A 24,866-nucleotide genomic window follows, 5' to 3' on the forward strand; every position below is an offset into this window, starting at 1 on the left:
TGTCCTGGGCGTCCTTTTGGGCAGCTATGAGGTGTTAGTCTGTGTGCTACCCGGCTTTCATTCTTTTTGGTACAGATAAGATATGGATGGATGGAGGGATGGATAGATGGAGGAATAGATAGATAGTGGGGTAGATGGAGGAATAGATAGATAGATAGATTAATAGAGGGATGGATAGGTAAATAGAGGGATAGATAGATAGATACAGGGATGGATGGATGGATAGATACATGGATGGATGGATAGATACAGGGATGGATGGATGGATAGATACAGGGATGGATGGATGGATAGATACAGGGATGGATGGATAGATACAGGGATGGATGGATGGATACAGGGATGGATGGATGGATACAGGGATGGATGGATAGATACAGGGATGGATGGATGGATAGATACAGGGATGGATGGATGGATAGATACAGGGATGATGGATGGATAGATACAGGGATGGATGGATGGATAGATACAGGGATGGATGGATGGATAGATACAGGGATGGATGGATAGATACAGGGATGGATGGATGGATAGATACAGGGATGGATGGATGGATAGATACAGGGATGGATGGATAGATACAGGGATGGATGGATGGATAGATACAGGGATGGATGGATGGATAGATACAGGGATGGATGGATGGATAGATACAGGGATGGATGGATGGATAGATACAGGGATGGATGGATGGATGGATAGATACAGGGATGGATGGATGGATAGATACAGGGATGGATGGATAGATACAGGGATGGATGGATGGATAGATACAGGGATGGATGGATGGATGGATGGATGGATAGATACAGGGATGGATGGATGGATAGATACAGGGATGGATGGATGGATAGATACAGGGATGGATGGATGGATAGATACAGGGATGGATGGATGGATAGATACAGGGATGGATGGATGGATAGATACAGGGATGGAAGGATGGATAGATACAGGGATGGAAGGATGGATAGATACAGGGATGGATAGATACAGGGATGGAAGGATGGATGAATACATGGAGGGATAGATAGAGTGTGATAGATGACAGCTACAGACAGCAAATAGTACATTGCACATATCGCACATATAGTTCACACATTGAACAGAGAGCACATAATAATCATCTACAATATTAGCATTAGTTACCTTCCTGTGACAGTGATGAGCAGTAGTACTTTCACTTTCTCCAGCTCGGGGCCCAGGAATCGGATCCTGTGCAGGGCAGGCACCCCTCCCCCTCCTCTCTCTGGTGAAGACAGGACAAAGGAGGGGAGATTGCCCCCTGCAGTCTGGAGCCGGTGCAGGACGGGAGCACTGCAGCATACAAGTGAGTTTTGATAGGTGCGTGCCCTTGCTTCTAGTGGGGGTCAACTGCCCCCCATGCCCCTCGCTGGCTACGGCCATGATTCACACACAGCATTTTTGCAGATCCGTTTTTTGCAGTAAATCTTAATGATTTAGAGACTATCTGCAAAGAGGAGTGGACCAAAATTCCTCCTGACATGTGCGCAAACCTCATTATCAACTACAAAAAATGTCTGACTGCTGTGCTTGCCAACAAGGGTTTTGCCACCAAGTATTAAGTTTTGTTTGCCAGAGGGATCAAATACTTATTTCTCACTGCAAAATGCAAAAAAAATGTATCATGTGATTTTCTTGATTTTTTTTTTTTTTTTGTTTGGGGGGATATTCTATCTCTCAATGTTAAAATTAACCTACCTTTAAAATTATAGACTGTTCATGTCTTTGTCAGTGGTCAAACTTACAAAAACAGTAAGGGATCAAATACTTATTTCCCCCACTGTATACTATCACATATCTGTATGACATTTGATATTTGTACTCCTAGTATAATATATATCAGTCATGTATAATGCTTTATAATGTATGGGCTATATTATGTGTACATGACATCTGATATATACAGAATAATCTGTAATGTTTGATGTCTATAGTCATATTATAATATATACCATCATATATCCTGTATGTGCTATATTATGTGCACAGACATCTGATGTTCTATACAGGATATGTGAATGGTATAATATCTGATGTCTGTATCACAGTATGTCTTCTTCCATTCACATACTATCCTGTATACTGGATGTGCACATGTATCTGATGTTATATATAGATAATATATTATGACTTTCATAATATCTGATGTCTGTATCACAGTGTATATTCGATCACACATTCTCCTGTATTTTATATATAATAAACTATGTGCACAGACATGTTATATACAGGATAATATGTGAACGGTACAACATCTGATATCTGTACACATAGTATAATATACAGCAGTCACATTTTATCCAGTACATACCATCTGATGTCTGCAGTCAGTGTATCATATACCATGTATTCTCCTGTATACTGGATGTTATACACAATATGTCACAGATATATCATTCACCAGTCACAAATACTCCTGTCTTCTTATTTCAAAATGTAACCAGGTATACTACAAGCAAAGTCTCCAATTACCTCCCCCCTCCCAATTCTGTGTAAATGTTAGTGTACTGTAGTGTGACTGTGTTAATATAAAGCATTGCGGCTTTAAAAGAGTCCTCACAGTGACATGCTTAACATATCACTCTCCGCAAGGAGAAATGTTACCCCTTAGATACCGGTCTGACGCCTCTCAACCAGCCAAACCAGAACTCACACTTTGCACTGACGAGGGGTGGTACCCCAAAACAGTGTCTGCAAATTGAGTTTCTGGTTCTGGCTTATATCCTAAGTCATGTGATAAGACTCGTTAAAGGGTCACTATTGACTTTTAGGATTGCTACTTCCTGTAGGTGGCACTGGAGTTCTGGTCCTCTTCCTCTCTGAAGAGACAATTTGTGTTAATATATTCACTTAGCGTCTTCTCCTGTATCCAGCGCCATTCTGCTCTTCTGAGTGACGTCATCGCTCTTCAGACTCTCTGGCTCACTTTATGCCTTATGTGACGTCAAAGTCTCTTACAATGTACGTCTATGGACCCTTGTTATGAGCCTCATTCTTATGCTCCATAGAGCGCAGAGTGACCCTGAGAGTCTGCAGAGCGATGATTCACTGAGAAGAGGCGCAGAACTGAGCTGGTTCCGGAGAAGGCGGCAGTAGGTGAGTATATTAATAAAATTACATACACCACACTGACATTTAGGTGGATGGTTTTGTCTATTTTACAATAGAAACAAGAATGTATTAATCAATTCTGAAGACATCATGCAGTTTACCACCTGCACACTTTTTATTTCCAACACACTTTTCAGAGCTCAAATTTCTGTAGTCCCTCTGTCACTGCAGATTGCTGAATCGTGATAGAGCGCTGTGCACACACTGTCACGATTCCTCCGTATTGCCATCGTAGTGAGTATGCATTTGCATAGTTATGGTCACATGCCGACTAGAGTCTCAGACACTTCTCTGAGTAGCTCACTGCAAGAAGTGGGCGAGAATCTAGTCTGTATTTGACCACAACTATCCCATCATTACTCCGGCTTAATCTTTTTAAAGTCTTGTAACCTCTGCTCCCTTTATGAGGTAGCCATAGGTAAATACAAAAAAGATGGGCCACTGCTGTATGCTTGTCCCCTAGTCCAAAATTTGCCAGCCAGCCCCTGCCTACTATCGATCTATTTGCATTCTGCTCACTAGATCCCAAGGGGAACTCTATAGCGTTAGATACCTTCATGATCCCATGGAACCACACTCTAGCCTATACTTTTCCTTTGATTGACTTGATTCCGGCAGTTCTGAGAAAGATCAGAGAGTAAAAGGCAAAAGTAATCCTAATCACCCTCTTCTGGCCAAAGAGGACTTGGTTTACTTGACTGAGGATGATGTCCATCTCCGACCCCTGGGTACTCCCGGAAATTCCGGATCTTCTTTCTCAGGGGCCAGTTTTTCATCCTCAGGTAGCAAACTTGCAGAGGACAGCCTGGAATTTGAGAGGGCTCTTCTGAGGGATAAAGGGTTTTCCCCGAATTTAATCGCCACATCACTACAAAGCAGGAAACCCGTCACCACCAAACTTTATGGGAAAACTTGCAGGAGGTTCCTTTCCTCTTCAGGTTACAGGTTAGACGGAAGAGTTCCACTGACAGCCATACTAGAATTCCTGCAGAGGAGGTTGGAACAGGGTCTAGCTACAAGCACCTTGAAGGTTCAAGTCGCAGCATTGGGGGCACTACACAATTACGACCTGGCTGGGAATCGGCGGATATCTAGATTCATCAAGGTGTCGTCTAGATCTAGACCCATCCCTACTCTGAACCTGCCTCGTTCTGATTTAAACTTAGTCCCTTCAGCTTTAACTAAACCTTCTTTCGAACCTTTAGAAGATACATCTCTAAAAGTTTTATCCCTCCAGACATCACTTTTAGTAACACTCACGTCAGCGTGTAGAGTCAGCGACATCCATGCCTTATCTGCAGGACCCCCCTTTACACAGATCTTGGAGGATAGAATCATCCTTAAACCCGACCAGCCTACTTAACAAAAGTAGCATCACAATTCCACAGATCCCAGGAAGTCACCCTTCCTTCCTTTTGCCCCAATGCCAAGAACAGGGGGGAAAGAGACCTACATGCATTAGATGTCAGGAGATGCCTAATCCAGTACCTAGCTGCCACATGAGTGTAGGAAGGATAGGGCTCTTAGTGTTCTTCCAGGGACCTCGAAAGGGGCTAAAAGCTTCCAAAGGCACGTTTGCAAGATAGAGAAGAGACCCCATCACTCTGGCATACTCATAAAATGTGGAAGCCGTTCCGGAGAGATTGAAAGCTCACTGGACAACAGCAGTGGCAACCTCCTGGGCGGAAAAAGCCGGTATTTCAAGTGAACAGACATGTAGAGCTGTAGCATGGTCTTCCCCCTCCACCTTCTTCAAAAACTATCGGCTGGACCTAGCCTCTTCTTCAGACCTTACTTTTGGTACAAAGATTGTGGAAGCGGTGGTCCCTCCCTAATTATACATTTCTCTGTGTGGTCCTGTCATGGGGGAAGGAGAAAGACGTAGTTACTTACCGCTAACGGGCTCTGAGAAATCCCATGACAGCACCCATATATTCCCTCCCTTCACGCGTGGGTGTGCACACTTATTTTGTTATTTTGTGGTTTATGCGTAGTCACATAGTGTTCCTGATGAACATTATAACCATGTTGTATTCATAACCTGGAGATCCTCTCGTGCTCTGTAAACAACTGCTACGAGAGAGAGGTACCACCCTTTTTATCTGTAGGTTTCCTGTCCTTGAAGGGTGGATCCTCTCTCTCTATGGTGCTGTCATGGGCTCTGAGAAATCCCGTTACCGGTAAGTAACTACATCTTTTGGTGCTGGATTGGAGATATGCTGTGATTAAAGCTCTGTATGTGACTATTTGATTGTGTGTTATACCGGGGGCAGGACGGGGCCATGACTGGATGTAGTGACCATGTGAAGCCGGTAACAGCTCCGTAGCTTTCTTACATGGGATCTTTATGATGTTACATCGTCCTCTTCTCCCCATTCAGGTCCCTACAATATTGGATCCTCTCAGTGGAAGTCTTCTATATAAGAGAATATTCCTGACTGACCCATCAAGGATGGACAGGGACAAGATGGCGGAGAGGATATTACACCTCACCCTAGAGATCCTCTTCCGGCTTACTGGAGAGGTGAGAGATTCTGATGACGTCACATTACATCATTATTATCTATGGGAATAACAGATGGACGGAACTGGAGAGGTGAGGACTCTGGAAATGTCTGTAGTGAGATTTATTAATGTCTCTCCATAACCAGGATTACACAGTAGTGAAGAAGACCTCTAGTGAGCGCTGTGAGGCCCCTGAGTCTGAGAGATGGGGAAGACCCTTGAGCCCAATCACGGGGCCTACACCTCACCCCCTGATACATGAGGACATCAATGACCAGAAGATCCTAGAACTGACTTACAAGATGGTTAAGCTGCTGACTGGAGAGGTGACAGTGCTGGGACATTATACAGTAACGCTATAAAGGGATTGGGGATGACAGTATCATTGTATGTGTCAGGTTCCTATAAGGTGTCAGGATGTCACCGTCTATTTCTCCATGGAGGAGTGGGAGTATTTAGAAGAACACAAAGATCTGTACAAGGACGTCATGATGGAGGGTCCCCAGCCCCTCACATCACCAGGTAATAGGACTAAATACACACACACACAGCCTATAATTATCTGTATGTAAAGAATGAATTCAGTCCCTGTATGTGTTTCCTACAGATCTATCCAGGGAGAGGACAACACTTCTTCTTCCACAACACTGTAAACAGGAAGATCCCGATGTTCCTCAGGATCATCAGGTAAATGGAGAAAAGGTGTCATGAAATCTTCTCTATGATGTGTAGAAGGATGTGAAGGTCTTGTGTTCAGTCTTGTTTTATCCACCAGTATTATACACTGAATGGACAATGTATTAGAAACATCGTCACTTTCCTGATTTGAGCTTCATTGTGTGGAGTGAGACCCGTGACCCCACAGTGTAGTATAAAATGAAGTGAGGAGTTATCAGCCAGAATCCACTTTAAAAATGGAAGAGTGAGTGATCTGAGTGACTTCAAACACAGGCATCGATGCTACATTAGCCAGGACCAGTGTTTCAAAAACTACCAACCTTGTGGGGATTCTCCTTGCAATGATATGAAGGCTATACTGAGAATATTGTGATCACAGAACAACATCCAGCATCAACATTTAAGGCTGGTGGAGGTGGATTAATAATGTTGGAATATTTTCTTGCCATGTCCTGGTACCTCTGATATTTGTAAATGGAGATTTGGACACTAGGGATTACATAAGTATTCTGGCATACCAAATTCATCTCTTCATGGAAGCTGTTTATCTTATGGTAGAAGAGCCCACAAGGGTCGAATAATCAGGGGGCAGCGTGAGATTGACAGTTTGAAGAGGCATGGAATGTGTGGAGATCATAGTTCATAAGTGTAGTGGGAGTGTACATAATGTAGTGTGAGTGTATTAGTATAGTATATTAGTATACTCACCTACTGCTGCTCTCTCCTGAGTCCATCGCAATTCTCTGCTTCCCAGTGACGTCACTGCTCTGCAGACTGTCTGGGTCACACTGTGCTCTGCATGACCCAGAAGTGACTTTTTCAATAGAAACCTATGGACAGGGCTATAGAGTCGGTAAGCCAAACCTCCGACTCCTCAATGTCCATGACTCCGACTCCCTCATACATGGCTCATGTTTAAGTGATAAGTTTACTGTAGCACAGATTAATCTCAGCTAAAAGTCTAGACCCTTAGATCAGGAATAGGACAGACATTTATAGGACATTTCATAACTTTCCCAAATTCTTATGAAAAAATATTCCCCACAAACTGCATTGAACTACTGTACCCAATTTATTATATATTTTAGGAGTCAATCCATTTTATTCCGACTCCACCAAAATGGGCTCCAACTCCACAACTCCGACTCCACAGCCCTGCCTATGGAGCGTCGGAACTAGGCTCTATATGCTTTAAAAGAGACTTCAGGATCGCACAGTATAGTGAGCCGGCTAGTCACAATTGCGGTGTTGTCAATGAGAAGCAGAGAAGAACGTTGTTAGACACCAGAGAAAGCAGCAGTGAGTATATTCACACACACACACACCCCACTTCATGAATAAAAAGCTTAGTAGGAGTGATGCACAGCCTGATGTTGGATGGTAACTACAACTCCCATCATCGCCTTGTCATTGTTAAGGACATAATGGGAGTTGCAAGTCCATGCCACCCAATTGTATATGCTGGAGGCTGATCTGACATTAAATTTGATTGCGGTCAGCCCTGGCTGTGCGATCTTGGTACAGCAATCAGGCAGTGTTTTAGATTAATATGCCTTGGAGATTGCTGTCACACAGCTCAAGAGTTGTGGACAGCAATCCAGGCGGAGTTTGAACAATGGCTGTCTGCACCGAACCTGGAACTAGGGAAGACCGTGTGCGATAACAGTGCAAACCTGATGGCGGCCCTACACCGGGGCAACCTCACACGCGCGCCTTGCATGGCTCACTTCCTCAACCTGGTGGTACAGCAATTTCTAAGCCACTATCCCGGCCTGCATGCACTGCTGCAGAAACCATGGTCGCTGTGTGCTCACTTCTGCCTTTCGCACCCCGCGAGTCATCTGCTTGCATCGCCCTAGAGATCTTTCGGCCTACCGGTTAACCGGTTGATATGCAATGTGCCGACACGTTGGAGTTCCACTCCTCACATGTTTCAGTGACTGTGGCAGCAGCGACTAGCCCTGGTGCAGTATGTCATTTTGCATAGCCTGGACCAATGCAGTACGGACATGGTGCAAATCATGCTTGCGGAGTGGGCACAAATGAAGGACCTCTGCACCCTTCTGCACAGTTTCAAAATGGCTACTAAGATGGTTAGTGCTGACGATGCCATCATCAGTATCCCAATTCCAGTCATCTACATGCTGGAGCACACTTTGAATAGTGTGTGGGATGAGGTGATGGTCCCAGAGGAAGAGGAGGATGCGGAAGGAATAACAATATCTCTAAGTTCCAGACTGTTGTCGCACAGGTGGGTGCCGTGGGTGGAATACATTGATCGATGGGGGCTCATGGTACCAGACAAGCTGTTGGTGAAGGTGCAGGAGCCGAAGAACAAATGGAGGACGAGGAGGAAGAGGTGATGGCCGCGCAACAGTCAGGAGGTGAAGAGGATAATGCTCCCCTCTCTGTTGTTCGTGGTTGGCTGGAGGGGGTGGAGCAAGCAAGCTTGAGTGTAACGCCGCCACCAACACACCATGGACTTGGACCTGATGGAAGGTGCCGACACATGAGCGTCTTCTTGCTGCACTCTCTGCAACATGATGCCCATATTGTTAGAATTGGGAAATAGTGCTGACTACTGGGTTGCCACTCTGTTAGATCCACGGTACAAGAGTAAATTTTGCCAGATGCTTTTTCCCCCTAGAAAGGGACCCGCACATGCTGAAGTATCAAAACACGCTTGTAGATAATCTTGAGAGTTGTTTTCCCCAAGACAGCACTGAGGCACGCAGTGTAACACTGCATCGCAGTTCTAGACTTCCAACCCCGGGAACGTCAAGTCGTCAATGCAAAAACATTAGGAGCAGCAGTGTAAGTGGCAGAAGCAATTTCTGTGAGGTATTTTACACATTTTTTAGATCAGGTCATGCACCAGCACAACAGAGTACAAGTCTGACACGTGGTGAACGACTGGAGAGGATGGTGCAGCAGTATCTCAAGCTCAATATCAGTACCATCATGGAGAATTTGAACTCTTTTACATTTTGGTCTTCAAAAATAGATGAGTGGCCTGAGCTCAACTGTCACGCCTTGGAAGTTTTGTCATGCCCGATAGCCATCGTTCTATCAGAGCATGTTTTCAGCGCTGCTGGTGGTGTCTTGACGGATAAATGCATCAGGCTGTCCCCTGAAAGTGTAGACTGCCTGACTTTAATCAAGATGAACAAGTCATGGAACTCCAATGACTTTTGCACCTCAGTCGCAGACTAGGCGATGGTGTAGTTTTAGTGTGCTGCATTTATCTTGCGTTATTGCAGTCTGTGACACCTTTTATGGTGGCTTCTGTGCCTGCTGTTGCTATTGCTTCTGATGTTACTAACCATTTTTTTTTAAATCTGGAGACTCTCAAGTTGGTTCTCCCAGCTGGTGGGCTGCTTGTAGTGTCAGAGCCCCATTATACTATTTCTACTCTGGGGAAATTTATGCCCATTATTTTTGGAAATGTTTGGATTCCAAGTTAGGTCTCCTTCATGTGTGTTGCCTGAATTTGGCAGGGCTCCCAGAGCACCAGGCCTACACCTGTCACTCATCCACCTGTTACTGATCTATGTTTAAGCTAGAAATGCTGGACCAAGCCCTGTCCCATGCTGAATTGTGGACTGCTGGCTCGACCACACAATAAACACAAAGGATTTAGATGCTGAAATGTGCTCTGGTTTCTGGACCATGCTATTAACACACAAAATTTAGATTCTGAAATGTGGACTCCTGGTTGGACCACACAATTGGCACAAAGAATTGATCTGCTGGAAGGTCGATTTCACAGTCACACAGGATCCTATCTATATGAACTAGCTGACTGACAATCTACCACTTAGATAACTATCTGACTATCCTGTAGCAACAGGAGGATCAGCCTCTATGTGCTGGTACACTGACAAAATGGCGCCAAAACAACGTGTCCGCTCTTCATATGGAGAGGGACATGTGACTTCGGCAGCCAATGACACCAGCCCTTGTGTCTGGACATTGTGGATGGTTTCTGCACCCTGATTGGATGCTGGAATCTCCACACATTAAGTTAATAATAAAAAAAAAAAGTCTGCCGCTCCCCTGACCTCTCCCCACTAGTGATGAGCGAGTATGTATTGTTAACCCTTTTGGCGAGCACGCTCGGGTGCTCGTTGAGTATTTGCAGTGTGTTCACCATTTCTGTTAGTGTTGCCGCGGCTACAAGTGTCACGGCTGTTAGACAGCTGCAGGGGTTGTCTAGCATGCTCGCCGAAAGAGTTAACAATACATACTCGCTCATCACTACTACCCACCACACCTCCCCTCATCAAATACGCCCCTTCCCCGCTCATCATACAGGACCACTATCCTAGCCAAAGTCCTAACAAAAGCGTTAGTGGAAACTCGATCATTTATCGAACTTTGGCCACATTTTGCCAATTTTGAGGAAAATGCTCAGGGATCTGTACACGAATTCGAATGTGCAATGTTCGTGCTGACTTTGAGATTGGCAAACGTTTTCCAAACAAGTTCACTCATCTCTAGTCACCGCTCATCATTCCGGCTCTCACACTGTACTCCGCGAGACCCAGTGAAGCACAGTGTGAGACCCGGCAGTGGATGCTGCTTCAGTCTCTGAACAGGCTCCATACACTGGACAAAGAAGACTGGGATTGTCGTGGGACCGCCATTTGAATTACGGCTGATCGCTTTGGATTTTTATACTATAATATACATCATTTACTTTACCAATTATATACCAAATACTGAATGTGTGAACATGACCTTGTAATCTGATAGCACAAGTCCAATTTATACGCTGCATGAGCCCAAAAGATGTGCAATGTTTTGTATGGAGAATAATCCCCACCAGATAAGATAAAGCTTGTATTACACCGTGTATAACTGCAGAATATAAGAGATACACACGGCTCTGCTACATACGCATCGGACACACACGGCTCTGCTACATACACATTGGACACACAGGGCTCTGCTACATACGCATCGGACACACACGGCTCTGCTACATACACATTGGACACACAGGGCTCTGCTACATACACATTGGACACACACGGCTCCGCTACATACACAGCTCCGCTACATACACGTTGTACACACACGGCTCCGCTACATACACAGCTCCGCTACATACACGTTGTACACACACGGCTCTGCTACATACACATCGTACACATCATACACACACGGCTCTGCTACATACACATCATACACACACGGCTCTGCTACATACACATCGGACACACACGGCTCTGCTACATACACGTCATAGTTAAAAGAAAAAAAAGGGTTTGGTGCCAGTTCAAAAAAGATTGCTCTCAGTGGGAAAAAAACAGATAATCTTGTAGTTATACCTTTTAATGGCTAACTAAAATATAATAAATGATGTTACAAAGCACGCTTTCAAGACATCTTAAGTCTCTTCCTCAGGCATGGTATAACAAAATATATGAAGAAACACATATGCACAAAAAAAGACAGCGGCATGACATAATAAATGGACATTTTAAATAAACAAACTGAGCTTAGAGAGTAAATAATTATTTGAATTAGATTAGTGGTGGGAAAGTTTTATTGTCCCAGTATCCATGTAAGATCAGAGACCTGGTGCCCTTCTGTCTCTGGAGCAGATTCCTCAGATATTGTAGCAAGTCATAAATCCCCTGGCACATTTAGTCCTGTGGGGATAGTATCAAAGACTCCAATAAGTTCTTAATCCCAAACCCTTTGATGTTTTTGTGACTTAAAGTTGCCTTTTAATATGACAACTTTCATATTGTTTATATTGTGTCCTGGACCACAGGAATGTTTGGCCACAGGTAAAGGGTTTGTTTTTATCTAATCGTGTGGGGATGAGACCTCGTCCTTACATATCATTCACTGCTCCGCGCCGTACACACAAACTTCACCTCATCCAGCACCATGACAACCAGCACAGTAGAGTCCTGCATCTACTGAGGCCCCTGATCATGTGACCCCTGACTCCTCCCCTCCTGTGACCTCACCACAGATCCTGTAAGCACAGAACAGCCATATATCCAGTGTGCGGCTCTGCAGGTGGAGGTATGTGGAGATCCCCCATTACTATTAACCCCCTCAGTGCTGAGCCTGTGATAAATCCCTGTATGTGACTATAATGTGCTTGTGTGTTATACCGGGGGCAGGACGGGGCCATGACTGGATGTAGTGATCATGTGAAGCCGGTAAGAGCTCCGGAGATTTCTTACATGGGATCTTTATGATGTTACATCGTCATCTTCTCCCCATTCAGGTCCCTACAATATCGGATCCTCTCAGTGGAGATATTCTATATAAGAGAATTTTCCTGATTGACCCATCAAGGATGGATAGGGACAGGGACAAGATGGCAGAGAGGATATTACACCTCACCCTAGAGATCCTCTTCCAGCTTACTGGAGAGGTGAGAGATTCTCATGATGTCACATTACATCATTCTTATCTATGGGAATAACAGATGGACAGAACTGGAGAGGTGAGGACTCTGGAAATGTCTGTAGTGAGATTTATTAATGTGTCTCTCCATAACCAGGATTACACAGTAGTGAAGAAGACCTCTAGTGAGCGCTGTCAGGCCCCTGTGTCTGAGGGATGGGGAAGACCCCTGAGCCCAATCACGGGGCCTCCACCTCACCCCCTGATACATGAAGACATCAATGAGCAGAAGATCCTAGAACTCACCTACAAGATGATTGAGCTGCTGACTGGAGAGGTGACAGTGCTGGGAATGTTGGGACATTATACAGTAACGCTATGAACAGATCGGGGGGATGACGGTATCATTGTATGTGTCAGGTTCCTATAAGGTTTCAGGATGTCACCGTCTATTTCTCCATGGAGGAGTGGGAGTATTTAGAAGGACACACAGATCTGTACAAGGACATCATGATGGAGGTTCCCCAGACCCTCACATCACCAGGTAATAGATAGGACTAAATACACACGGCCTATAATTATCTGGATGTAAAGAATGAATTCAGTCCCTGTATGTGTTTCCTCCAGTTCTATCCAGTGAGAGGACAACACCAGAGAGATGTCCCCTTCCTCTTCTTCCACAGGACTGTAAACAAGAAGATCCCGATGTTCCTCAGGATCATCAGGTAAATGGAGAGAAGGTGTCATGAAATCTTCTCTATGATGTGTAGAAGGCTGTAAAGGTCTTGTGTTCAGTCTTGTTTTATCCCCCAGTATTAAACACTGAATGGACAGTGTATTAGAAACATTGGCACTTTCCTGATTTGAGCTTCATTGTGTGGAGTGTGAACTGTGATCCCACAGTGTAGTATAAAATGAAGTGATGAGTTATCAGCCAGAATCCACAGTAAAAATGGAAGAGTGAGTGATCCGAACGACTTCAAACATGGGCATCGATGCTACATTAGCCAGGACCAGTATTTCAAAAACTACCAACCTTGTGGGGATTCTCCTTGCCAGGGTTGGATTGAGGTGCCTAGGGCCCACCAGGGGAACTGACTTTAGGGGCCCACACTACAGCCCACCATAAACAGTTTTATTACTTCCTATGTTTTTCAATAATGTACTATAATTACATGATTGGCCACGCTGTGGAGCACCAAGCGGCAGGACTTTGTTCAAACAGTAATTTCGTACTGCCAGAGTCCCTTTAATGGTAACTTGTCACCTTGAAAAACGCTATTTATCTGCAGATATAGGGGTAATCTGCAGGCAAATAGGGTTTAAAGCCTGGTTAGACGGCTTATTGGAAAAGCGTTGGCTACACGGAGAAAATTATGTTTTATTCTCCCTGTCGCCACTCACTTCCTGTTATAGGGTCGGTGCAAGGAGGGAGACATTACTGTCACCACTAACTACAAAGTGAGCGTGCTGCAATAATGTCCGGCACCTTGATTGTGATATCTTCCAAGGAGCTCAACCTCAGGCTGAGCTTCATTGAACGACTAACATGGCAGCAGCACCTGGCAACTAGTGATGAGTGAACGTGGTCAGATAAGGTGTGATCCCAGCATGCTCGGGTGTTATCCGAGTATCTTGTAGTGCTCTGCTACTATGCTCGAGTCCCCACGGTGGCATGTTTTGCGGTGGTAGACAGACGCAACACATGCAGGAATTGCTTGTTTGTTAGGTAATCCCTGCGTGTGTTGCTTCTGTCTACCGCCGCAAAACATGCTACCGTGGGGACTCGAGCATATTAGCAGAGCACTACAAGATACTCGGATAACACCCGAGCATGCTGGGATAACACCTTATCCGACCACTTTCACTCATCACTAGTTGCCATGTGCTGCTGCCATGTTAGTCGTTAAAATGTAAAAATCTATATTAAAACAAACTCCTCATTCTCACCTGTCCACCGTCCTCCCGATTGTCCCTCTGCGTCCCGAGCGGTACACTGGCTGGAGCGCGTTTGCTGCTATCAGTGTACGTCGTTGCGCAGCCGGGACTGAATTCACCGGAGTTCATCAGCTGGAGATCAGCTGAGTGCTGCCGGACCTCATTTACGGCATCGGTGCGGTGTGGGAATTTTCCCACGCAACACCGATGCAGTAAATGATGTCACTGGGGCTGATCTTCAGTTGATGAACTCAGGTGAACTCAGCCGCAGCAGCACAGCAATGTACACTGACAGGAGTGTAATCTTCTATAGCCGTCACATCAGTGATTGATGTGGCTGTTGTAGAAATGACCCGGATGGCCGTGGGACATCAGCCCGCAGCTGTCTGTTTAGCCTTTCCTGGTTAGATTTTATAGGGGGACCCTACGTCAATTTTTTTCTGGGGTTCCCGTGTAATCTAGCCAGTAAAGGCTAAACAAACAGCTGTGGGCTGTTATTAATAGCCACAGTGGCTCCTGATCATGGGCACATACCCAAACTCGCCCGTAGCATGTCAATTTCTATAGCGGAGACGCTAGGCTCCCTTGCAGATTTTGGCCGATTTGAAATGTCATTATATGCGGTGGATCCGCATGTATTGACAACAAAAGTGCGGTATTAGAACACAGCGTTTTGGACGCAGGTAAAATACGCTACGTCCAAAGCTCTGCTTGTTGCTGGTAGTGGGAACTTGGCGGCTAACGAAACAGCTGTGAGCTATTAATAGCCAGAGAACATTTTTAATAATGGCACCTTCCTAGGCTAAAAATAGCAGCTTTCAGCTGCCCCAAAAATGACTTGAATGGAAATACTAATGAGATTAGGTTTAATGGATTAGCTGACACCTAGCCCTTTTGTTTAGTGATGACAAGGTGTCAATCAGACCATTTCATTACTAAACCTTATTAAAGTAAAGAGTTAAATAAACACACAGAGTAAAACACTTTAAAGAATGCGTTTGTTGTATTTCAAATAATCATTTAAATTAACCAATATACTCACCCCATGTCTGATAGTAATCCAAGGGTTAAAGCGACCTCCACGTTTCTTTTTTCAAATATCTTTATTTAGCTCCAAAAAGCATTCATTAATGTACAAAAACACGTCAAAATCACGGCAAAACGCACGTTTTTTCTGCAGCATTTTTCCTGCCAAAAGATGCATAAACGCTGCAGAAATTTCTGCAATCAAATCCTGAATGTGCGCACATAGCCTTAGGCTATGGTCTCCCTATCAGTATTTGGTCAGTATTTTTCCTCTACATTTGTAAGCCAAAACCAGGTGAGGAACAATCAGAGAAAAGGTATAATAGAAACAAGTCACCAATTCTGCATTTATTACCCACTCCTGGTTTTGGCTTACAAATACTAAAGAAAAATACTGACCAAATACTGATAGTGGGACTATATCCTTAGAAAACAAAAGGGTCTGCAATCGGACATGATTATCTCCACTGACGTCATCAGTCAGAAGTACCGATACACATTTACTACCTAATAATAAACGGTATGTGCACCCTTAGGGTATGTACACATGATGTTCTTTAGCCGTTTACAAAACCGTTTTTTCAGATGGGTTCCAGGCAGAATCCCCCTGAAAAAGACATTGTGTGCACATACCCTTAGTGTGACTCACCAGTAGGGGGCGTAACCATTTAAATTGCCTAGGGCACAATGAACACCAAATACGATTTAGTTTTGGTCGCCATGTTCATTTACTATTTGTTTTGTTTTTTGAATCAATTTACGCAACTTCTCCATCTCTCTGTGACTTTTACAATCTTTGTTCCAGGGTGAAGATCTGACCCCTATTAATACTACAGACACATATGTGAGGGGTGATGAGTGGTGTAAAGAGGAGATTTCTACAATTATCTTCACAGGTGAGTAGTGACCACTAAATGCAGAGAAGTCACAGATTCTTCTCAGTCACTGGCTGCTATAATTATGTGTAGAATTTTTTAGGGGCTTTTATACTGAGTTTTTATGTGGATTTTACACCTAATTTTTGTTTGGTTTTATCCATAATTCCTTATCTCTCTGCTTTAGAAGGGAGTCTTCTGTATTCAGAGTCCTGTTGTCATGCATTTGGGGTCGAACCCCTGAGCCAGTGTCTCGTTGTCGGTTTCTCTGTCTGTCAAGATATAACTTTTCTCCGGGTGTTTAGTTTTGTTATCCTTGCAGCAGTGTTTTTAGGGTTTCATTTTCTCATTTGTCTGCTGGTGTTTCCTGCTGTTGAGCCTCATTTGGATGTCCGGCCATACTGCTGTAGTTTAAACCTGTGAGTGAAAGGCCAGCTAGGGTTTATCTCTTTGCTGTTTATGTTCTTTATCCTGCACCTATCTTCTGTTTCTTGTTAAGAAGTAGGCGGTTTATTTTCTTACAGTATGTATTTTATCCTTTGTTTTGTAGTTTGTTTGTTTTACTCCTTCTGGGACCTTTTTCTATTTCAGCACACTTTCCTTTCTGTAGGTAATCTACACTCTGCTCTGCCTCCCGGTTCTTTAGGAGGAATGTGAAGCACTCTATGGACTTTCATGCAGAATTGGTCCAATTCGCCATTTAGTCTCTGGTTAGGGCTATCTCTGCTCACTCAGTTACCACTGGGGACTGCGGGGTCAGGAACTCCAGTCTGTGCAGGAACTGGCAGGGTCAGTTGCAGTATTTAGTGTGTTACCTTTTTCATTGAGTGAGTTACTAGTCAATCATAACACTTATCTAACACCGGACACTGTGCTCATTGAAGGTCTCTAAATTTACTTTGAAACTTGTCAGTGTTGGGGATTCTCACTCAGGACCCCTGATATGGAAGGCAGAAACATTACTAGTGATCCACAGGCTGCACTGCTATGTACACAATACATTTCTCAGCCTGAAAACCTCAGTAATATTCTTCTTTACAAGCATAATATTCCAGTATATAAATGGCGTAATAACTAGTTAGAACTGTAAAGTTGATTATGCAGAACTGTGTTTTCCTTACTTAAAAAGGACACATAAAACAACCCAGAGGGACCCCCAGAAAAAATGGGACCACTCTGCTTCTGATTGCATTGGTTGTACAACAGATTCGTTTTGAACATGAATCCTGTTTGCTTAGTCCTAAAATGGAACAGAAAAAATAAAGCTCCCAAACAAAAATGTGGACACAACCTGAGTGTGTCAGCCAAAGAACTGAGACTTCTGCTTTTCATTTGATTCGTAGAGTAAACTTCCCGTTCAAGAGAATTCTGTCTGGGGTTACATCTTTATACACAATTATAGTATGCAAACGTGGCCTTGACTTGTCCATCAACCCTTTTAAGCACGTGTCTATTTTTGGTCTTTAGGACAACGTTTTTGGTTTGTTTGTTTTTTACTTGTTCCTTTCAAGAGCCATGTTATTTTTATTGATTTGGGGGTACATAAAACTTACTAACCAACTATTTTTAATTCCTCATAGGGAGAAATAGAGAAAAAAAAACACTGCAATTCTTTTTTTTCCATTTTTAATTTTCCGGTGCTGCACATATAAGGCATTGCGTTTTTGCTACGTTTTTTTATGCAAATTAAAAGCGGCTTTTTACAATACCCGCAAAAGCTGTCAAAAATCTCATGCATACACGTTGTTTTTTTTTCTCCCTCCCCCATGACCGCACCACGGAGAGAGGAAATCCGCCCTTCAAGGACAGGAAACCTACAGATAAAAAGGGCGGTAACTCTCCCCGCATCAGTTGGTTTCCTGTCCTTGACGGGGAACCTACAGTTCGGCATACCTGCAAGAAAGAATGTTACCTCTAATAAAGATCCAGGCCTGGCTGCTCCGATCCAGGCAGCCCCCTGCCTCGGCCAGCGCAGTCACCTGAAGCGCCACTGCTGGGTCCAGCAGGCCTGCAGGGTGTGTGAAGGAGCGCGGCTGCAGCGCCACTCTGTTGCATGTCTTCCAGGCATCTGTGCATGCGCGGAGATGCGCCGGAGGCGCTTCCTTATGACGCGACTGAAAGGGGGACACGTGACTGTAAGTAATACCCGGCATGGTGGCCGGGAAAAAAAGAAAAAAATAATTTGGAAATGAGGCTTCCGCTTTTAAAGGGTGCCTAGAGCGCAAGAAGCGCTCTGCATGGCAGTCTGTGTCCCTCATTCCATTGGATGCAACCGCAGAGCTAGAATCCTCAGAGGTTCCTCTACAGCAACCAGACAAGGATCCTTCCCATCATCATGGTCATGGCAGTGGGAGTGGAAGATCTGGCAGGTCTACCCAACGAAGCAGAGGCTCAAGCGTGGCTTCAACCTCCAGAGGAAATCCTTCGCCAGGCTTGGTTCCTCTGCCTAATCCGGTACCCCTGGTTGTGTCAGATTGGTAAGTGATCTTCGTGAATGTTCACTTTTTTAATTAGAGTCCCCCTTCTCTTTTATTACGGAAGAAAAAGTGTAGGCAAGACTAAGCACAGAATTTGTGCCCTCTGCCCTGAAGAACTGCCCTCTTTGTGTGTTAAGACTCTGCATTTCTTGCATAGAGCAGATGATCTCTGAAAAAGCCCCAAGACTTGCATCTGAGATGAGATCTACAGTGAAACGGAGGTGGAGAATACCTTTAGATCCCTACAAGGGGGTAAAAGAAGGAAACCTAAAAGTGGAGCCACTTTCCCTAATGCTGCATCCAGTAGGTCAGAAGATAATGGTGATTAAGAGTCTTCCAGCTCTTCCTAGTTAAGGCGATGAGGTCTATTGTAGGGCTGATAGACCCATGTCCGGAGAAATCCATTGAGGATATAATGTTTGGTGGGTTGGAGCAGAAAAAGCATAGAGCTTTTCCTCTTATTGAAAAAGTCCAGTCTCTAATAAAAAGGGAATTGAATAGACCTCTTTTTAATCTCTTGTTGGTTTATTAGAATGTGGCATAAACCAACATTGAGTCCATGAAAATAAACACAGCACGCTGGGCAAGACTGGAAAACAAACAAAATATGTGGTCACGCACAACACAGTCCTTGTGTAAGCAGAGTCCGCCTGCTCAGAGTTTAGCAACTCCACATGGTTCAGGTCAGCACAGAACACACATCTCCTGCCTAGAGTATGCCTCTCCCGATACACTGAACAACTAATGCCTCAACAGGCCTTGTATTTAAACCCCAGACCACACCCTGAGGTGGAGATATGGAGAACAACCTCCCACCCGCTCTATGGTTGGTCAAATGGTGGTTTACCCCCTCTCAGCAAAGAACATGCTAGAGGAAGCTTAACAGTTTTAATTCACTGAAGCGAATAGCCTCAGGGAAACATATCTCCCCTCCAGCAATTTACCAGTGACTTTATCACAGTATATATTTATCTCTTAAAATAGAAAATCCTCGCACTATGCTCCTAAATACAAATATGTACCCCACCATTAATATGCTACACACCATTAAAGATGTATAGTGGTAAGCTAGCCCCTTGCCCCCACATTAACTATTGCTCCCTCCGCCCAATAAATATAAATGAATCATTCTCTATGCCTAACACCCCAATTCATTTTAAGGCTATATGCACACATTTCATTTTTATTGCGTTTTTATTTTGCATGTATTCGTTGTAGAAAAAGCAGAGTTTTAGGCTATGTGCGCAAGTTCAGGATTTGATTGCAGAAATTTCTGAATTGTTTCTGCATCTCTTGGCAGAAAAAACGCGCGTTTAGATTCATTTTTTATATGAACTTGTTAGATGCGTCTTTGTACATGAATTCTTTTTGGAGCTAAATAAAGATATTTGAAAAAAGAAACGTGTGACATCGCTTTAACCCTTGGATTACCGTTAGACCTCGGGTGAGTATATTGGTTAATTTAAATGATTAAAGAATGTGTTTATTTGAAATACAGCAAAGTATTTTACTGCAGTCAAAAATATGCTGCGTCCAAAGCGCTGCTATGTCCGAATCGGGGGCACATAGCCTAAAATTTAAAAAAAAAAATAAATAAAAAAATGGCTTGGCTCCCGCATTATTTTCATAACCAGCAGAGGGCTAGCCACCTCTGGGAGCTGATATTAGTAGCCGGGGAAGGGGCCATTAGCCAAAAAATGTTCCCTGGCTATTAATAACAGCCCACAGCTGTTTGCTTATCGATTACTGGGGAAACCCAGAAAAAAATTGACGTAGAGTCCCCCTATAAAATCTAACCAGCAAAAACAGACAGACAGCTGTGGGCTGATATTAATAGCCAGGGAAGGGGCCATGGATACTAGCCTCCTCCAAGACTAATATCCGCTCTCAGCAGTCCCAGAAATGACGCTTCCATAAGTTGCGTCAAATCTGGCACTTAGCCTCTGCTCTTCCCACTGCCGTGCAGCAGTGATGAGTGGGGTAATAAGGTTGGGGTTCATGTCAGCCTTGTATTGGCAGCTGACATTAAGCCCAGATTAGTAATGGAGCGGCATCTATAAGACTCCCCCATTACTAACCCTCTAGTAAGGTTTACAACGCTTTTCCAATAAAGACACGGCCAGAATAATGTCTTTTATTGAAATAAAATTACACATGGTTTTAATTTATTTTTCTCCTAATCCCCAAATCACTCGTCTCCTGTAAAAAAATAAATAAAAAAAAGCTATATCCCTCACTTGTCCACCGTCATGATGTAATCCGAGTGTCCCATGGCGATCCGGATCACTTCTACAGCAGCCACATCAATCACTGATGTGACTGCTGTAGAAGACAGTGTAATCACTCCTGTCAGTGTACATCGCTGCGCTGCTGGGTGAGTTCAGCTGAGTTCACCACTTACTTCATCAGTGATGCATGGGAATATACCCACACAGCACCAGTGCCGTAAAGTGAGGCCCCGGAGCTAATCAGCTGATCTCCAGCTGACTAACTCCTGTGAACTCAGCAGGCAGTGCAGTGATGTACACTGACATGAGTGATTGCACTCCTGTCAGTGTACCTCAGGGTGATCGGGGACGACCGCTGAGGAGACTACTTCTCCCTTCAGCCGCGCCGCTCTCGCTGTTATCAGCAGGAGCGGCGGTCTTATGATGGGAAAAGTAGTCTTCTTTTCCGGCCCAGGTACCATTCTTTGTGCTTTTTTGTGCTGCAGAAATCGGTTCAAAGAATGGACATGCTGCGGATTTTAACGCAATGACAAACCAGAGCGGAAAATTCCGGATCATGTGAACAGCACATCAGGATTGTCATTGCATTAGCTGGCTTGGCTGATGGATTACCTAGCGTTTTTGGTGCATTTTTGCGCAGAAAAAACGCACAGTGTGCACATAGCCTTACAGTAAAAGCAAAGTGAATGAAATTTTTGTAGTCTCTTGCACATGTTGCTTATTTTATCTGCTGCAAATACTGAACGTGTGCACATACCCTCAGTTCCTATCTTGTGTGCACTCCCCATTCATTATAAGTCCTTAATAGCATCATAATGTATAAGGGAGTGGGATAAGACGTTATCTAGGCCTTATGAAATGGGGGGTGAGAGAGGTTATCTGGTACTTATCTTCTTCTTGATCAGATGTATGGGCCCTTGTAGCGTTATAGAATTTATAAATATGTATGTGTTTGCCCCCCATATAATGACTCATATCTTGGTATAATGTTCCCAACCTTGGGCTCCTTCAGGGTAAAATGTCCCCTATCCTGAGCCCCTTCTAGTAATTATTTTCACTATTCTTCTTCAACACATCTTAAAAAAAATAAACAATGATTCTTACCTTTCCCCCACTCCCACGACACCTGGCATCTTCTATAGACAGCGCAGGAGTCAGCAGCGGACATTGGCTTTCCCGCCATATAGCATGACGTCACTGCCATGCTCCACCTGTGACAGGCACGTCGACAACCACTTCCGACTTCTGATTGGCCGGTGGCGTGTATTGCAGACAGGTCTGTGGAGTTGGAGCCTATTTTGGTGGAGTCGCAGTCAGTATAAAATGGACCAACTCCGACTCCTAAAATATATAATAAATTGGGTACATAAATTCAATGCAGTTTGTGGGGAATATTTTTTCATTGAATTTGGGAAAGTTATGAAATGTCCTATAAATGTCTGTCCTATTCCTGATCTAAGGGTCTAGACTTTTAGCTGATATTAATCTGTGCTACAGTAAATTTATCACTTAAACATGAGCCATTTATGAGGGAGTCTGAGTCAGTGTCATGGAAATTGAGGAGTCGGAGGTTTGACTTACCGACTCCACAGCTCTGAATGAAGAGCCGGGAGCTGGAGAGTCTTTGTGCTGCAATACATTTCAGCTGAATGTGGGTCCTCAGATGCACATCCAGCTAAAAACTGGCTCCAGTGTCAGCGGTTTCCCCTCCACCTTTGGGCCTCGGAGTGCTCGCCCATGTGCTGCAGTGATTCCTGTGTGGTGTATTTGCTCCAGCCCTAGTAACGCCTATGTGATGTATGTGCTGCAGCCTCAGTATCTCCTATGGGATGTATATGCACCATTCACAGTGTCTCATATGTGATACAGTATATATTGAGCAGTCTCAGTATCTCCTGTGTGATATATAGACAGCTGTCTCGGCAGGGGCAGAAGCTGATAGCTTGAAGCCCATGTGCATGAAATGTGTTCAGGGCCCTCTCCTTTTATGGTGACCAAACTACAGATTATATATTGTGTGTGTATGAATGAATGTGTATATACACTGCTCAAAAAAATAAAGGGAACGCTTAAACAACAGAATATACCTCCAAGTAAATCAAACTTCTGTGAAATCAAGCTGTCCACTTAGGAAGCAACACTGATTGACAATCAATTTCACATGCTGTTGTGCAAATGGAATAGACAATAGATGGAAATTATTGGCAATTATCAAGACATACTCAATAAAGGAGTGGTTCTGCAGGTGGGGACCACAGACCACATCTCAGTACCAATGCTTTCTGGCTGAGGTTTTGGTCACTTTTGAATGTTGGTTGTACTTTCACACTCGTGGTAACATGAGACGGGTTATATGACCCACAGAAGTTGCTCAGGTAGTGCAGCTCATCCAGGTTGGCACATCAATGCGAGCTGTGGCAAGAAGGTTTGCTGTGTCTGTCAGCGTAGTGCCCAGAGGCTGGAGGCGCTACCAGGAGACAGGCCAGTGCACCAGGAGACGTGGAAGGGGCCGTAGGAAGACAACAGCCCAGCAGCAGGACCACTACCTCCGCCTTTGTGCAAGGAGGAACAGGAGGAGCACTGCCAGAGCCCTGCAAAATGACCTCCAGCATGCCACAAATGTGCATGTGTCTGCACAAACGGTTACAAACCGACTCCATGAGGGTGGTATGAGGGCCAGACGTCCACAGATGGGGGTTGTGCTCACAGCCCCACACCGTGCAGGACGCTTTGCATTTGCCACAGAACACCAAGATTGGCAAAGTCGCCACTGGCACCCTGTGCTCTTCACACATAAAAGCAGGTTCACACTGAGAACAGGTGACAGACGTGAAAAAGACTCTGGAGATGCTGTGGAGAGCGATCTGCTGTCTGCAACGTCCGTCAGCATGACTGGTTTGGCAGTGGGTCAGTAATGGTGTGGGGTGGCATTTCTTTGGAGGCCCGCACAGCCCTCTATGTGCTCGCCAGAGGTAGCCTGACTGCCATTAGGTACCGAGATGAGATCCTCAGACCCCTTGTGAGACCATATGCTGGTGCGGTTGGCCCTGAGTTCCTCCTAATGCAGGACAATGCCAGACCTCATGTGCTTGGAGTGTGTCAGCAGTTCCTGCAAGATGAAGGCATTGAAGCTATGGACTGGCCCGCCCGTTCCCCAGACCTGAATCCAATTGAGCACATCTGGGACATCATGTCTCGCTCCATCCACCAACGTCACGTTGCACCACAGACTGTCCAGGAGTTGGCAGATGCTTTAGTCCAGGTCTGGGAGGAGATCCCACAGGAGACCAACTGCAACCTCATCAGGAGCATGCCCAGGCATTGTAGGGAGGTCATACAGGCACGTGGAGGCCACACACAATACTGAGCCTCATTTTGACTTGTCTTAAGGACATTACATCAAAGTTGGATCAGCCTGTAGTGTGTTTTTCCACTTTTAATTTTGGGGTGACTCCACATCCAGGCCTCCCATTGGTTAATAATTTGATTTCCATTGATGATTTTTGTGTGATTTTGTTGTCAGCACATTCCACTTTGTACAGAACAAAGTATTCAATGAGAATATCTCATTAATTCAGATCTAGGATGTGTTATTTGAGTGTTCCCTTTATTTTTTTGAGTAGTGTATT

The 24,866-nt window shown here is 44.5% G+C and overlaps 1 protein-coding gene across 1 annotated transcript in view; it reads left to right on the forward strand.

The window, feature by feature from the left end:
• LOC141270769 (uncharacterized) overlaps positions 1-24,866 on the forward strand; it is a 382,593-nt gene that overhangs the window by 270,301 nt on the left and 87,426 nt on the right. The window contains exons 8-10 of the mRNA XM_073680882.1: positions 13,114-13,237; positions 13,321-13,418; positions 16,463-16,553. Coding sequence (XP_073536983.1) covers positions 13,114-13,237; positions 13,321-13,418; positions 16,463-16,553 — 313 coding nt within the window. The remainder of the gene's footprint in view (positions 1-13,113; positions 13,238-13,320; positions 13,419-16,462; positions 16,554-24,866) is intronic.

Source organism: Phyllobates terribilis, unplaced genomic scaffold (genome assembly GCF_046119375.1).
Source record: "Phyllobates terribilis strain yellow unplaced genomic scaffold, ASM4611937v1 Scaffold_5__5_contigs__length_657084704, whole genome shotgun sequence".
Taxonomy (NCBI): domain Eukaryota; kingdom Metazoa; phylum Chordata; class Amphibia; order Anura; family Dendrobatidae; genus Phyllobates; species Phyllobates terribilis.